General features: G+C 52.0%; 1 protein-coding gene across 1 annotated transcript; it reads left to right on the top strand.

The window, feature by feature from the left end:
- Positions 1–1,657: 1,657 nt before the first annotated feature.
- Positions 1,658–6,032, top strand: LYZL4 (lysozyme like 4; the record flags this gene model as incomplete). Its single annotated transcript, XM_080715873.1, has 4 exons — positions 1,658–1,793; positions 1,880–2,029; positions 2,223–2,301; positions 5,963–6,032. 4 exons carry the CDS (start codon positions 1,658–1,660, stop codon positions 6,030–6,032), a joined length of 435 nt encoding a protein of 144 aa, XP_080571999.1.
- Between the last annotated feature and the right edge of the window lie 10,595 nt (positions 6,033–16,627).

The following is a 16,627-nucleotide window of genomic DNA, read 5'->3' as shown; positions in this document are numbered from 1 at the left end:
AATTGACATGGTCTTCTGTGGTGGACAGTGTGAGCGAGTCTTCTTGGAGGTGGCGAGCTGAGGCCATGCCAAGAAAGAGCCGGCTTTGTAGCCAAAGGAGGAACCTAGCTCCAGCAGAAGGAACAGCTGGTGCAAAGGACCTGTGGTGAGGATGAGATTGGGATGTGCAAGGAAAGGTGTGTGCGGTGGGAGCAGAGTAGACGTGTGAGTCAGACTGGAGAGGGGCTGGCGGGGACTCATAGGCCGGGCTATCAGTGGCAACAAGTGGCCGGGCTTCTATTGAAGGTGCAAGAGAATCCGCCAGGCATGGTGGCCTCTGTAACCCTGGCACTGGGGAGCCTGAGACAGGAGGATCACAGGTTCGAGGTCGACCTCAGCAACGTGGCAAGACCCTCAGAAATTTAGTGAGACTGTCTCTCCATTTCAAACTAAAAAATAAAATAGAGCTGGGGATGTAGCTTGGAGATAGAATACCCCAGGGTTCAATCTCCAGTACCAATAATAAAATAAAATGCAAGGGAATCCATTGGAGGTAAGGGGCAGAGCTGGACCCAAGTTGTTTTTTTTTTTTTTTTTTTTTGTACTGGAGATGGAACCCAGGGCATTCTACCTTCTAGGAGCACATCCAGCCCTATTTTTTAACTCTTTATATTTTTTAAAGGGGTTCTTTTTTGTCTTTTAGGAACCGGGGATTGAACCCAGAGAACCATACCTGCAAAGCAGGCGCTTTGCTACTGAGCTACATCCCGCCCCTTTAGTTCTTTATTTTGAAACAGTTAGTCTCACTGAGTTGCAGAGGGCCTCACTAAGTAGCTGAGGCTGTCTGTGAGCCGCGATCCTCCCGATCCTCCCGTCTCAGCCTCTCGAATGCTGGGATTACAAGCGTGCGCCACCACACCCGGCTTATTTTTTATTTATTTATTTTTTTATGAAACAGCGTCTCACTGAATTGCAAATGGCCTCTAAGTAGCTGAGGCTGTCAGTGAATCGCGATCCTCCTGTCTCAGCCTCACGAATGCTGGGATAACAAGCATGCGCCACCACGTCCCGCGAAGGGACCCCCTTTTTGGAGACAAGGAAGCCGAGGCACCATAGAGCCAGCAACTCCTCAGTTCTTGCCCAGCTGACAAGGGACAGCGGGGTGCTGGGTCTGGGTGCCCCTTGTGTGGACGGACAGCAGGGAAAGGCCTGTAGGACGGCCGGGGCAAGGTTGTGAGAAGAGCAGGACTGGACATACTGTGGACAATGACGGAACTAGGTGGGCAGGTGCTCGCGGGCGGGACCCCGGTGCCTCTCTGTCTCCAAAAATGAACAAGTTCTACTTCTGCAGTAGCGGCGGGGAAGCCCGTGAGCATCCACATCTGAGGTGCGGTGAAATGACCCGAGAAGAAGCCGATGGGTTTTGCTGGAGGGCAAGAGTCAGGGTGGGGGAGGTCACGGTGAGGAGAGGTGGGCCCTCGGGTGCCGGGGTTCCAGGTAACAGGAAGGCGCGTCTGTCAGGCCAGGATTCCTGAACTGGCCGCACCTCCTGCCCCACCCACAGGACTCTTCCCTGGAAGGACCTGCACCTTTGGGATCGCGGTGGGAATTATTCGGGGCTCCACCCGTCACCTGGTCTCTGTTTGTGCATCGAGCCACCAGGAGGCTGGGGACGATCATGGCGGCCCCGCTGCTGTTCCTCACCAGCTCCCTTCTGGTGCCAAGTGGTGCTTATATCCTGGGGCGCTGCGTGGTGGCCAAGAAGCTGCAGGAGGGAGGCCTGGATTACTTTGAGGGCTACAGCCTAGAGAACTGTGAGTAGCCCCTTCCTTCCCCTCCATCTCAGCCCAGGCAGCCTCAGCCGCGGCGTCCCTGAGCCGCAGGGTCTGTTCTGCCCTAGGGGTGTGCCTGGCTTATTTCGAGAGCAAGTTCAATCCCACGGCTGTCTACGAGAACTCCGTAGGCGGCTACACTGGCTTCGGCCTCTTTCAGATCCGTGACGGCCAGTGGTGTGGCCACGGCAGGAAAGTCTGCAGCGTGTCCTGCTCGGGTAGGCCCCTTTCTTGCCTCCGTGTCTGGGCCCGGGAGGCTGCGGAGCCACCCTTGGTGGAGGCTGGATCTTCTTGAGGCCAGAGTGGACAAGTTGGGAGCAGGCTGGGGGGATCCTGAGGCCGGGCATCCCTCCAGCTTAGGGCTTGCGCGGCCGAGGGGCGAGGATCTGTGGCCTTTGTTTTCTCCTGCAGAATTACTGAACCCAAATTTGAAGAAGACAATCGAGTGCGTCAAGAAAGTCGTGAAAGGGAAAGAAGGGATGGGCGCGTGGTAAGTGGCCATCTCCCTCCTGATGCACCTGGCGCCCCCGCGCCTGGGGCCGCATACCGCCGGCTCCTGCTCACCGAGGGAGGGGCCTGGGGGTCTGCCCCAGCTGCCACACCAGGAGGAAGGGGTTGCCCGCGAACTGCCCTGCGCAGTTTATCTTCTTGTTCTCCTTCTCCTTCTCCATCTTCTTTCCTACATTTTATTTGGAATTATATAGGATGCCAGGATAAACATCCTTAAAATACACCTCTGATAATTTCTTTCATATGAATTCCTACAAGGTTTTTGAATACATTTTCAGGCTTTTGATGTATGTAGTGAACTGACTCTCTAGAAAGCTTGTACCATCTTTCTTTCTTTCTTTCTTTCTTTCTTTCTTTCTTTCTTTCCTTCTTGTTTTTTCTTCTGGTACTGGGGATGGAACCCAGGGACATTCTACCTCCAAGCCACACCCCCAGTCCTATTTTTTATTCTTTATTTTGAAACAGAATCTCACTAAGTTGCAGAGGGCCTCACTAAGTAGCTGAGGCTGGCCACAAACCCGGACCTCTTGTCTCAGCCTCCCAAGTGCTGGAATTACAAGTATGTGCTACCACACCCAACTAGAAGATATCTTATACTAGAGAAAATCATTTGCTAATAGCTGTAATTTCTTGACTACCGCGGTGCGTAAGCTTGGTATATTTACATGTATACATCCTCATGGCAGGGTTTTATCTCCATTGTAAAATGAGAAAATGAGAGGTAGAATAAGTTACTGACCGCCACAGAGGTAGGCTAATCGTGGGTCAGCATGCTATCCCAGGCCTTGGCTCTCACAGGCTACTCAGAGAGGTGGAGATGGTATGAGAGGCCCATGCCTGGCCGTATGCACCCGAGGGCAGCTGCCCAGTGCTCCAGTGCCGCAGACCCAGGGTGGCTGAGCAGGGTTGGACAGCAGGGAAAGGTGAGACCTGCCGGGGAACCGGCTGCCCCGGTGGAAGCCTGGCTGGTGTTCTTTACCATCACCAAAATAAAAAGACTTTTCCTACATATCAGCAGTCTCCTCAAGGTCACCCCTGGTGGTATGTCTTGTATAGCGGAAGAAACTGTATCCAGGAATATCTTGAAACACACCGAGAATACCCTCATGTACTTGGCTATTTTCTGTGTATTTGTAGAGCTCGTGCATCTTAGGAGCGCCATCTGAAGATCTCTGTTGTCATGGTAACGCAGCTGCTTGGGTCCCCTGGCGTGGGTCCCGCAGGCAGTTACAGGATGGTCCCTCCTGGTGAACATTAGGTTGCTCCCACTTTTGTTGTTGGAGTTGTTGTTTTCTTCCAAAGAATTCTACTGTTGGCACCAGGCGTTTAGAACTCCCAGGTTCTTTGAAGTGTATCCTCCGGGAACTCTTGCAGGGACCTGCTCGGGACTCTTTGGTGCGTTTAAAAGTTGGAGCGATGTTGCCAGACTGCAGTTCTAGAGAAGGGAAGGGGTCCCTCCGGCTCAGCAGCCCCGAGAGCCACAGAAGCTTGAGCAGCTTGGGGCAATGGAGAGGTCCAACGCGATGCCATTCTGTCCTGCCTTGTGTTTTTAAACAGTGAGGGAAGGTGAGCATATTTTCATGTCTTTACTGGTCATTTTTCTATGGGGCTCGTTCTTATTCTTAGCCCGTTTTTCTACTGGGTTTATGTTTTCTTTCTTTTTGTTTTTGGTGGTACTGGGGTTCCTGGAAACTCTTCTACCTCCGGGCTACACTCCCAGACCTATTTTATTATATTTTTATTTGGAAACAGGGTCTCTTAAGCCAGAGAGGCTGGCTTCAAACCTGTGCGATCCTCCTGTCTCCGCCTACCGAGCGCGGGGATGACAAGCGTGCGCCACCACGCCCGGCTATGTTTTCTTTTGATTGATTCTTTTCTGTGTCCTTTATCAAACAGAGTTTTTAGACCTTTATCCACCCATTTTTTTTTTCAGGTTTGTTATTTGTATTTGGACTCTGTTTATGATGTTTTCACCCACATGCGTTTTATAGTTTCACAGAATCAAATCCCTCTTTCGCTCTCTCTCTTTTTTTGTGTGGCTTCTGGGTTTACACTGAAATCTCCTTCTTAGAAAGGTCTTTCACACTGTAGAGAGTTGAGTAATATTTTCCTCTCTATAAATGGGCCCTTATATTAAATACTTGTTAAATATAGAATTGTTATGATTTCATGTTTTTATGCTTAAAACATAAACTCAGAGTTTATTTTGTTTTAAGATGAGAGGTAGGATCTGCTTTATATTTCCCAAATGACTCATCATCGGTCTCAACACTATTCATTAACCCATTTCACCACTAACTGAATAGATTGCATATTAATGTCTCCTTATCAATATTAATATTTTTTGGTATTGGGGATTAACTCAGGGGCATTCTACTTCCAAGCTACATATCCAGACCCATTTTATTTTTTTATTTTAAAGCAGGGTCTCACTAGGTTGTTGAGAGTCTTGCTAGGTTTCTGAGGCTGGTGTCGAGCCTGCAGTCGCCCTGTCTCAGCCTCCCGAGTACTGGGATTATAGGCATGCACTACCATGCTTGGCTTCTGATAAATATTAACTGTCTCTTGAGAGCTTGAAATACCTTCCAACGAAGTCTGGACTCCCAGTTAACTGGGAAGCTTGGCTGAGCCTCTGGGGCAAGCACTAATGAGCTGACATTCTCTCTGTAGTAAGGCCCTGAGGACGCAGAGTCTGGGCTGGGCTACACAAGGTCTTACTGGCTCAGGCTACCAGTGATGTGTGCTCTTGCTCAGCCAACAGGCTGCTACATCTTCCCAAAGCCCAAGTGGGGCAGCTCTGCAGGGCTGAGGCAGACTGGAAGGGAAAAGACCAAGACACCACAGCCGCAGGAGGCCCTTCTGCGTCGTCTGCCCTGGGCCTTGGGATTTCTGAAAGCTGCTGCTCTGTAGCTGTGAGAAGCCAGGGGACCATGGCCCCTTCTTCCACCATGGGACCCCTACCCTGGAAGATCTTGGAGCCCTGCTTGGCTGAGGGGCGGGGCCAGCTGAAGGAGTTCTAGTGGTACCCCCTCAGCCTGCAGGAAGAGCAGGGGCCTGAGTCTAGTGTGGGCACGGGGCAGAGGTCGGGGCAGTAACTCTTAGGGGGACCTGGAGAAAAGGCTAGAGAAACCCAGTGCAGCTGACCCAGGCAGGGCAGAGGGGTTGGTGGGAGTTTGGAAGGCGAGTAGTGACCTGGGAAGGTGAGAGGGGACTGGCCCAGGCAGAGAGTTCTGGTGTCAGGTCCAGGATCTGCCAAGGATGCTCTGTATAATCCTGGGGATGTCACAGAGCTTCTGCCAAGCTCACCGCAGAGAGGCTACCAGACTAACAAGGCTGACCTTGCATGGCAGTGAGAGTGTCCCAGCATGCAGTTTAGCACCCTAAACGTGCAGGGTTTGTGTGGAGGCGGAGACAGCATAGGCTGGGGACAGGGAGGTGCAGTATGTATCCCAGGGTGGGCTGCAAAGGCCAGCGAGCCGAGCTCAGATGCAGGAGAGCTTTCAGAGCCACAGTAGGCAGCAAACCCAGGTGGTCTGGGGCCAGGCGGGCAGTGTTAGCGGGCTGGACTGGGCTGTGGAGCCCTGGGATTCTGAGCTCTGGCTTTAAGAAGACCCCCTAATTGCTCTCTCCGCTCTCTGTAGGCGCACCTGGTCCCAGAACTGCCAGTTCTCCGACACGCTGGCGCGGTGGCTAGACGGCTGCAAGCTCTAGCGGACGGCGAGGCCCCGCCAGGATCGCCAGCTGCACCTTGGGATTGGTAGAAGGTGCTTCTCTGTTGGCTGCTCCGCTCAACCCGGCTGACCAACGCACGGCTGGACACAGCTCCAGATGGAACTGGCAAACGCTGGCTTGGTCCAGGGATGTAGAATGCAGAATAAACCAAGCCAGTTTCCCAACTTGGGCCCAGGCTCTCCACTTGTGTTATATTTATTAGGTGATGCTCATTACCAGGGCACCGCTATTTGCCATTTTTACAATTTGTTTATGGAGATGGAGAATTTGGAGGAAGGAAATTACCTGCAAAACAAGCTGTGTCCACGAATGTTAATATTAAACAGAAGAAGGAAGAACAGAGAGGCAGGAGCAGAGGAGTCACAGGAGAGGGCAGAGAGGCCAGGCACAGGGCCGCGCGTCCCAAGGAGTTCCTATGGTGAGACACACGTGCACAGGAGGAGACCACGAAACCCCCTTTGCACGTCTACGGAGAGAATCAGGTGACAGTTGTTTTCTTATACAAAGTTAGCGTTATAACAATTACAAATAACACATCCAGAAAAATTTATTTTTTAAGTATAGAAATATAGGCATGGTGGCACACTCCTGTAATCCCAGTATTTGGGAGGATGAGGCAGGAGGATCTCAGGTTCAAGAGCGGCCTTAGTAACTTGGCGAGACTCAACAGCAGGAAACTTCGTTTTGAAGTAAAAATATAAAAAAAAGACTGGGGTGTAGCTCAGAGGAAGAATGCCCCTGAGTTTAACCCCCAGTGCCACATACATGCACAGATATACATATGTATACAAATTCATAATGTATGCAAAACTTATATATATGAATGTGAATAGATATACATATGTCTATATAATACAACATATATGTGAATTACATATACACATAAAATCTATATGCTATAATTCATATTTAAATGTATAAATAATATAACTAATTATATTAGTTATAATTATATATAAATGTGTATAATACACATCATATATTTTATGTATTATGTATTCAATCACACACACACACACACACACACACACACACACACACACACAAAGAAAAGTCCGCCTATAATTTCTGTACCCCAACATAATTGCTGGTTGCTTCTGGTCTTTTTTTCTGTATAGGATTTTTCAGAAGAAAACTCACTTTTTCAAAAGAAATAAACATGGCAATAGACCTTTTCCCTCCGTGTATTTTGATCTTGAGCAGAAGGGGGTTTGTTTTGGAAGCAGCGTGGTTTACAGACAGCCTCCAGGGGTTAGTACAGGAGGTCGAGCCGGCTCCTGGCGGTACCTGCCTGGGAGCCACAGCCACAGAGGTGGCTGCTCGTCAGAAGCCGCCTGTGGGGCCTGAGTTGTGTGGGCTTGGGGAACACCACGCCGCCCTGGGCCCTGTGGACTTGGGGAACACCGGGCCGCCCTGGGCCCTGTGGACTTGGGGAACACCGCGCCGCCCTGGGCCCTGTGGACTTGGGGAACACCGCGCCGCCCTGGGCCCTGTGGACTTGGGGAACACCGCGCCGCCCTGGGCCCTGTGGACTTGGGGAACACCGCGCCGCCCTGGGCCCTGTGGACTTGGGGAACACCGCGCCGCCCTGGGCCCTGTGGACTTGGGGAACACCGCGCCGCCCTGGGCCCTGTGGACTTGGGGAACACCGCGCCGCCCTGGGCCCTGTGGACTTGGGGAACACCGCGCCGCCCTGGGCCCTGTGGACTTGGGGAACACCGCGCCGTCCTGGGCCCTGTGGACTTGGGGAACACTGCGCCGCCCTTTGAGCCCTTGGACGGCCAGGCCAGGTGGTGTTGAGAGGCCTGTGGATAGCATCTGCTGTGCCAGGCTGTTGAAGGTGCTTTTTAAAACCATTTAAAAAGCAGCCCCTTTAACTCTTTTTACATTAAAAAAAATTACACTGACAATATATATTAAACAAAGAGAACTTGAAGAGTTAATTATAAAGAAATGAATTAAAAATCCCATGATCCCCGCACTGGAAGTCGAGGTTTTCATTCTCATGTAGCCAGAGCAGAGAGAACCTGGGCTTAGGGGTGGTTGAGTTAAACTTTTTGTGTCCTCTCCATACCTTGGGGAAGCACACACACACACACACACACACACACACACACACGCACAACTTTTCTCCCTTATAAGCAAACTACTGCTAATTGTATATATATATATAATTATATCATATACATAATATAGTTATAAAATATAGTTATATCATATACATAATAATATATATCATATATAATATAGTACATAATTATATCAGGATATGACTATATATATGATTAGCAGTAGTATCTATATTATATATAATTAGCAGATTAGTGTGTGTGTGTGTGTGTGTATGTGGTGTTGGGGATTGAACCCAAGAGCATTCTACCTCCAAGCTATACCCTCAGCCCTATTTTTTTAAATTTTGAAGTAGGGTCTCACTAAGTTACTGAGGCTGGCTTTGAACTTGCATTCCTCCTGTCTCAGCTTTACAAGTACTGGGGTTATAGGTATGCATCACCATGCCAAGCTAAATATATAATTTTATATATTTCTTTTATTCTTAATATTTTTATTAATATTCTTAATATTTCGTGGTCTAATTAATATTTCGTGGTTAATTACAGGTCGACAACAGGGATCCCAGCACCATTTTCTTTTTTTTTTTTTTCTTTCTTTCTTTTTTTTTTTTTTTTTTTTTTTTTTTTTGCGGTACTGGGGATGGAACCCAGAGCATTCTACCTCTGAGCTACACTCCAGCCCTATTTTTTATTCTTTTTTGTTTTGTTTTGTTTGAGGTACTAGGAATGGAAAACAGGGACATTCTACTTCCAAGCTACACCCCTAGCCCTATTTTTTATTCTTTATTTTTAAACAGGGTCTCACTGAGCTGCAGAGGGCCTCACTAAGCAGCTGAGGCTGTCTGTGAACCACGATCCTCCTGTCTCGGCCTCCCTAATGCTGGGATGACAAGCGTGCGCCACCACGCCTGGCTCCCAAAACCATTTTTGATGACCATACAGTATTCCACTATATGAACAGATTAAATGTCTATAGCCATTTATTGTTATTTTTCCAATCTAGACATAAATTAAACAAGTTAGGGAACAGCGGCCACCTTAAAGGCTGGCAGGACCTAAAGCAAGTTCTCCCTTCTTTTTGTTTATATCTTGGTCACTTTTTTTTTTTTTTTTTTTTTTTTGCTGTACCGGTGATGGAACCCAGGGGCGTTCTACTTCTGAGCTACACCCTCAGTTCTATTTTTTATTCTTTGTTTTGAAACAGGGTCTCGCCGAGTTGCAAAGGGCTTCACCAAGTAGTAACCGAGGCTGTCTGTGAACTGCGATCCTCCTGTCTCAGCCTCCCAGATGCTGCGATGACAAGCGTGCCCACCACGCCGGCCATCTTGGTCACTCTGAGAAAGAGGGAAGAAAGAGGGAAGAGTTTGAAGTTAAACTTTCAGGGGCAGCAGTGTACTCAGGTTAGTCACGACAGATCATCTTGACCCAATGGTTTTCTGTGACTCCCCCTCCTGTCCAGAAGAAAGGGCCTTAGCTATTTCCCCACAGCACAGGGTGAATCATGAAGAAGAAATCCTGCTGGGACCACGAGCAGCCTCTGGGAGCTGAGAGCAACTTTCCTGGAGCTCTGCCTCCAGCTTCCGAGGGTGGGCCGCGGACTGATAACACGCCTGACCTCAGCCTGGCTTCCACCCGGGCATTAATGACAACCTGCGATTGATTAAAACACCAGCTTCTCAGGAGCTGGTCCCCGAGGCTGCGCCTCCTTCCAGCCCGCTGCTCAGCGTCCCGTGATGGCCACTGAGTCAACAAGGGAGTAAGCGCGAGGACAGAGCAAATGTTAGCGTATCGATCGAGCCGCTCTCTCGGGCTTCCCAGAAGCACCTGGCTTGGCTCTCCTCCTGCTGGGGAAGGGACAAGAAATGAGCACTGCAGCCCGGGGCTCCCGGCCTGGTTTACAGACCGATGGAACCTAGACGAGGACATTTCAGTAGCAGCGACTCCTGTTACTTTGTTTTTTTGTGATTGGTGGCCATCATATTAATTCCAGTTTTATAAGTAGTACCCAAGGCCGGGCGTGGTGGCGCACGCTTGTAATCCCAGCACTTGGGAGGCTGAGACAGGAGGATCGCGCGGGTTTGAAGCCAGCCTCAGCTACTTAGGGAGGCTCTCAGCAACTTAGTGAGACCCTGTTTCCAAATAAAATATAAAATGGGTCTGGGGGTATAGCCCGGAGGTAGAAGGCCCCTGGGTTCCATCCTCAGTACCACAATAATAAATAAATAAATAAATAAATAAATAAATAAATAAATAAATAAATAGTACCCAGAGGCCGTTACATGCAATCATTCAAATCTTGCGAAAACCATCCAGGATAGGGAGGGTTGTGACCATGTCACAGGGGAGGAGGCCGAGCCTTGGTGGGCAGGACTAGGCTTTCCTGCAGCCTGGTAAGCGATGGACATGGGTGAGTGTCTTCTCAAAACCCGTCCCGCCCACCTCCAGCCCCAGCTGGCAGCCGGGCACTAACTTCATTCCATCCGTTAGCTGGAAAGTGGGATCTCTGGTTTTATTAGATACGGCGTGCAAGAGGGCTTAGGCAGTAAGTACAGGGCAAAAGGTCACTGTCACGGCACCCAGGCTCCAGGCTAGAGCGCTGAAGCACAAACCAGACCCACAGAGAGAAGTCTCCTGGAGCCGCTGTTAAAACGCAGATTCCGGGCCCCTCCCCACACCAGCTGAATCCCTGTCTGTGTCTCCTGTCCAGGCCCCTGGTTCACTGAGATGTTGGCTCCTGACTCAGTTTCCCAACACTGGTGGGGCTACCATTTTTGATGCTGTGGGTACTGATACAGGCAACCACCTGCACCCCGGCCTCTCAGTCCTGGTCTTTGCTGTCCCCGTCAAAGGTCCTGTCTTCTCCCTTACTTCAGCCACCATTCTGAGGCTGGACATGAGCCTGAAGGACAGAGCAAATGCTAGCGTGTGGATGACGGACGTCACCGCACCATTACTAACAACGCCGCCATTTTCAAGTCTCAGCTCTCAGGACCCTGCTCTTGGCGGTACTGGAGGTGGAACCCAGGGGCATTCTGCCTCCAAGCTGAACGCCCAGCCTGATTTTTTATTCTTTATTTTGAAACAGGGTCTAACTCAGTTGCAGAGGGCCTCACTAAGTAGCTGAGGTTGGCCGTGAACCTGATCCTCCTGTCTCAGCCTCCCAAGTACTGGGGTCATAAGCGTGCCCACCATGTCCAGCTAGGACCCTGCTCTTTGAATACCATCTGGTGTCTTCCATTTTTACCCCCTGAACAGTTTTCTAAGTCCGATTCTTTCACTTCCTGGGCTGTCTAAGTTTGACTACCACCCCTAGACCGTCCTTCACCTCTCGTGGGCCCTCTTCTCTCCTGGCTAGATTCCAGAGCTGTCCATAGCGGGCCATGTGTGCACCCCACCCCTGCGCCACTCCTCTCTCTTACCTACTTCTCTGGATCCCCAATCCCAACCAAAAGGCCTTCCTCATCTTGAGGTGGCCCACATTCTCTCTTTTTTGTGGTACTGAGGATCGAACCCAGAGGCATTCTACCTCTAAGCTGCACCCCGAGACCTACTTTTTATTTCTTATTTGGTAACAGGAAACCTCTCATTAGGTTGCTGAGAGCCTAAGTTGCCAAGGCTGTCCTTGAACCTGTGATCCTCCTGTCTCAGACTCCCAAGAAGTAGGATTACTAGCGTGCCCACCACGCCCGGCTCCACATTCTCTCTTGAACTTGTATTTCTTTCCTTTCCCTAAATAACCCTCTGTCCATGTCTCTGCCTGGCGTGTGCTGAAATTCTTTTCTGTCACAGTAGCCAAGGACCCCGGTGATCCTGAGTTGAGTTGAGGGGTCAACCCCTCACTCCAATACCGTGACAGGCTTTCAGACTTCTTAATTTTTTATTTTTTATTTTTTGTGGTAGCAGGGATGAAACCCAGGGGCATTCTACCTCTGAGCTATACCCCCAGCCCTAGTTTTTAGTCTTTTTATTTTTGAAACAGGATCTCACTGAGTTGCAGAGGCCTCCCTCGGTAGCTGAGGCTGTCGGCGAACCCCGATCCTCCCGTCTCAGCCTCCCGAACGCTGGGCAGGCTTCTTATTTTCTGCAGCATTGCAGTGACCAGTCAGCTCCTCCTTTAAATTCTCCATCTGCTGTCTATTGGGTCTCACCTGCTGCTCCTCCTCCCCTCTTTTGCTGATGCTTCTTGCTCTTCCTGGTCAGTGATAGAGGAAGCCAGACTTGGTGCTCAGACCTCTTCCCTGTCCTCATCTTCTCCTAAAGGTCAACAACACCAGGCTGCACACCCACTCCAAACACAGATGTTTCTTCCCCTGAAGCTCTCTCTAAGTTCACACTGCAGAAACACCTGTTCCCTGTGTCCTACACATCTGGATAAACTGAACAACAGCGCCAGAAAACAGGCAGGAACTTCAAGGGGCAGAGACCTCGGGCGCAGGCAGCTTTGCCTCGCCGCTGGGCGGCCCGGGTGGATGCAGGTATTGCGGCCCTGCGGGGGTGAAGCGCAGCTTTGGGACAAGGAACCTGCCTGGCAGCCGTGGCAGGAGCCTGGGGGATCCTGCAGCGAGCCCGCCAGGTAAGCACACGCCAGCTCTGAGAGCAGCCTCGGCGAGGATTCCCCGTCCCAGGCTCCAGCAAAACCAGGTGCAAACTGCCGGCCAGGTTCTCTTCCTACATAACGCCAACCAAAGAAACTGTGACCCGAGGGTTCGGAGCACCCCTTTTCTTCAGTCAGCACAGCCCCCGGGTTCCTGGAGCTCCACGCCGCGAGCCTCTATCAGGGCTTTCGAGAGGCTCCGTGGAATTAGCTGCTGGAGAAATTGGCCGCAGAGCCAATGGGCAAGCTCTGGGGTTGCCCACAGCAGGTGTGGGCAAGGACTCTGCAAGCCGCTGCCATTGCCGGGAGTTCTGGAATTTGCAGGCAACGGTTGCCACCTTCCCAGCTGCTCCGCAGCAGCCTCTGGCGAGGTGACCAGCCGGGGAGGATCTGGCTGGGGAGTTGCGAGGAGCTCCAGTTTCCATCAGCTTAAGCACTTGTCTGCCCTGCTGCCGTCTGGGAGCGCATCTCCCAGGGCCGGTCACACTGCATCCGGGACCACCAGGAAGAACGCAGGCGCAGGTGCTGGGAGCGACCCTAACAGTGTCCTGGCCATTTGCGCTGAGAAATAAGCCAATGCTGTGGCTGTTTTGCCTTGACACCGATAGGGGGCTTGCAGTCCCTCAGTAGCTCCAAACTCCTCTTCTAGGCGTGCAGAGCCCTCCTCACCGGAGGCCTCCAGGCTCCATCTTCCTGTTCTGCAGCTGCTCCGGCCTCCTGCACCTCCCAGACCCCTGCAGGGGAGCTGTGGCCACCCACACTTTTGTTATTTATAAATCATCCTTATCAGAGGAAGGTGGGATTTTATATTTAGGTTTCAACAATACCCTCAAGAGGACTGAGGTCAATTTTTACAACATATTTCATCTACATTTATATTCCTTAAAAATAAGGGCTCATAAGCCAGGCATGGTGGTGCATGCTTGTAATCCCAGCATTTGGAGGCTGAGAAAGGAGGATCACGGTTCAAGGATGGCCTCAGCTACTTAGTGAGGTCCTTTGCAACTCAGTGAGACCCTGTTTCAAAATAAAGAGTAAAAAAAAAAAAAAAATAGGGCTGGGGGCATAGCTCAGAGGTAGAATGCCCCTGGGTTCCATCCCCAGTACCACAAAATAAATAAATAAATAAATAAATAAATAAATAAATAAATAAATAAATAAGGGCTCATAGCCGGGTGCCGTGGTGCAAGCTTGTATGTAATCCCAGTACTTGGGAGTCTGAGACAGAAGGATCGCAGGTTTGAGGCCAGCCCCAGCAACTTTGCGAGACCTTGTTTCAAAAGAAAAAAATATAGAGACCCCTGGAGAAACCGGGCCCAGTAAGACGCTGGGTTCCGGGTGGGGGTCGCGCGGGGCACGCCAGCTGGGGCCCAGGTCGGGTCGCGGGACTCTGGGCCCCGGGCCGAACTGCGCGTAGCATGCCAGACCCCTGGAGAAACCGGGCCCAGTAAGACGCTGGGTTCCGGGCGGGGGTCACGCGGGGCACGCCAGCTGGGGCCCGGGTTGCGGGACTCTGGGCCCCGGGCCGGAACACACGTAGCACGCCAGACCCCTGGAGAAACCGGGCCCAGTACCCTGGGACCCGGGCGGGGGTCAGGCGGGGCACGCCAGCCAGGGCCCGGGTCGCGAGACTCTGGGCCCCGGGCCGAACTGCGCATAACACACCAGACTCCTGGAGAAATTGGGCTCAGTACCCTGGGTGGGTTGCGCGGAGCACGCCAGCCGGGGCCCGGGTCGCGGGACCCTGGGCCCCAGGCGGAGTAGTGCAGAGCACTCTGGACCCATGGGGAAACCGACCGGGTTACAGTGCTACTGAGTGAGTGCCTGATCCCACTACCTCCTCAAACCACATATACTGTCCTCTTATTTAAAAAAAAAAAAAAAAAAAAAGGAACAGAAAAAGAAAAAGAAAAATATCGGAGAGGAGGTAAGAAAGCCGTTATGGATGCCAGGACACTGGATATGCAGACAAAACTTATCTAAATGCACTGGAACTTATGGAAAAATTCCCCGTGAAGGAGGACTGCTATTTCTCTATATTGTTAAGAATCTCGGACATCACCTGTAAGGAGAGAGTTTAGCGGAGACCAAGGAGAAAGGCGGTGTTGAAAGAGGTCTCCGCGATGGTGGTGGAGACTTGTATTCAGGAGAAGCAGAAACCGGATCCTACCAACCTTATTTTTTTGGAGAAATTACACCAAATGTCGAATGCTATCATCACGCATGCTTAGGAACACTGGACAACATTCAGAGTGGAAAAAGAGCCTGGGAAGGATTTGAAACGGTGGAGGCAGTGGCAATGGCAGTGGCCAGTACTCAGGGGAGGCAGAGATCTGATACATTACAACTGGAACCTTTGAAATAATAACCACAGAGACAGTGATCAGAACCTGCTGAGGGGTTAGGCGGGCGCCGGGGCCAGTGGCCAACATCAGAGCTTGCTGTGAGGCAAGGCCACTACTGAGGCCTCCGTGGCCGGGATTGGAGCCTGCCGAGGGGTTAGACCGATGCTGGGGCCAGCGAGGCCGGCATCAGAGCCTGCCATGAGGCAAGGCTGGTGCTGGGACCTCCGAGGACGGGACCGGAGCCTGCTGAGGGGTTAGGCCGGTGCTGGGGCCAGCAAGGCTGGCATCGGAGTCTGCCATGAGGCAGGGCCGGTACTGGGGCCTCTGAGGCCAGGATAAGAGCCTGCTGAGGGGTTAGGCTGGTGCTGAGGTCAGCGAGGCCGGCATCGGAGCCTGCCATGAGGCAAGGCCAGTACTGGGGCCTCCGAGGCTGGGATCAGAGCCTGCTGAGGGGTTAGACCGGAGCTGGGGCCAGTGAGGCTGGCATCAGAGCCTGCTGTGAGGCAAGGCCGGTGCTGGGGCCAGTGAGGCCGGCATCGGAGCCTGCTGTGAGGCATGGCCGGTTCTGGGGCCTCCGAGGCCAGGATCGGAGCCTGCCAAGGGGTTAGGCCGGAGCTGGGGCCAGTGAGGCCGGCATCAGAGCCTGCTGTGAGGCAAGGCTGGTGCTGAGGCCTCCGAGGCCGGGATCGGAGCCTACCTTGAGACAAGGCCGGTACTGGGGCCTCCGAGGCCAGGATAAGAGCCTGCCGAGGGGTTCGGCCGGTGCTGGGGCCAGTGAGGCCAGGATAACAGCCTTTCGAAGGGTTAGACCAGTGCTGGGGCTAGCAAGGCCGGCATCGGAGCCTGCTGTGAGGCGAGGCCAGCATCGGAGCCTGCTGTGAGGCATGGCCAGTTCTGGGGCCTCCTAGGCCAGGAGCGGAACCTGCTGAGGGGTTAGGCTGGTGCTGGGGCCAATGAGGCCAGCATTGGAGCCTGCCGTGAGGCTAGGCCGGTGCTGGGGCCTCCGAGGCCGGTATTGGAATCCTGCCAAGGGGTTAGGCCGGTGCAGGGGCCAATGGCCAGCATCGGAGCCTGCCGTGAGGCAAGGCCACTCCTGCAGCCTCCAAGGCCGGGACCGAAGCCAGCTGAGGGGTTAGGCCGGTATAGGGGCCAGCGAGACCAGAACTGGGGCCTCCCATGAGGCAAGGTCGCTGCTTGAGCCAGCGAGGTCTGGATCAGTCCACTGAGTAGCCAGGCCACTACTGGGGCCGTCAAGAGTGGGATCGGTACTTGCAACGCAACATGCACAGAGAAATATCGCAGAAAATATAAATCAGACGCTTCTCTTAATCAGCAATAACTAGGAGGAAAGGGACAACAGGAAGAGGTTGAGCTATAGAAAGGGCCCTATAGTGAAGCAACTAATGTGACCAATCAGAGGGTATGTAATAGTGGAGGATAGAGCCTCTTTAAAACACAGGAGGTGCAGAAACAAATGTATCAAAGTTAATCACCAAAGAAGCATGGGATGGAGAGAGGGGGAGGGAATGGGATGGGGGCTGGAGGAGGGCTATTTGGATGATG

Source organism: Muscardinus avellanarius (genome assembly GCF_963383645.1).
Source record: "Muscardinus avellanarius genome assembly, chromosome: 18".
NCBI classification, from domain to species: Eukaryota; Metazoa; Chordata; class Mammalia; order Rodentia; family Gliridae; genus Muscardinus; species Muscardinus avellanarius.
Note: the sequence above shows the minus strand (reverse complement) of the source record. Positions and strands in the feature narration are given on the sequence as shown.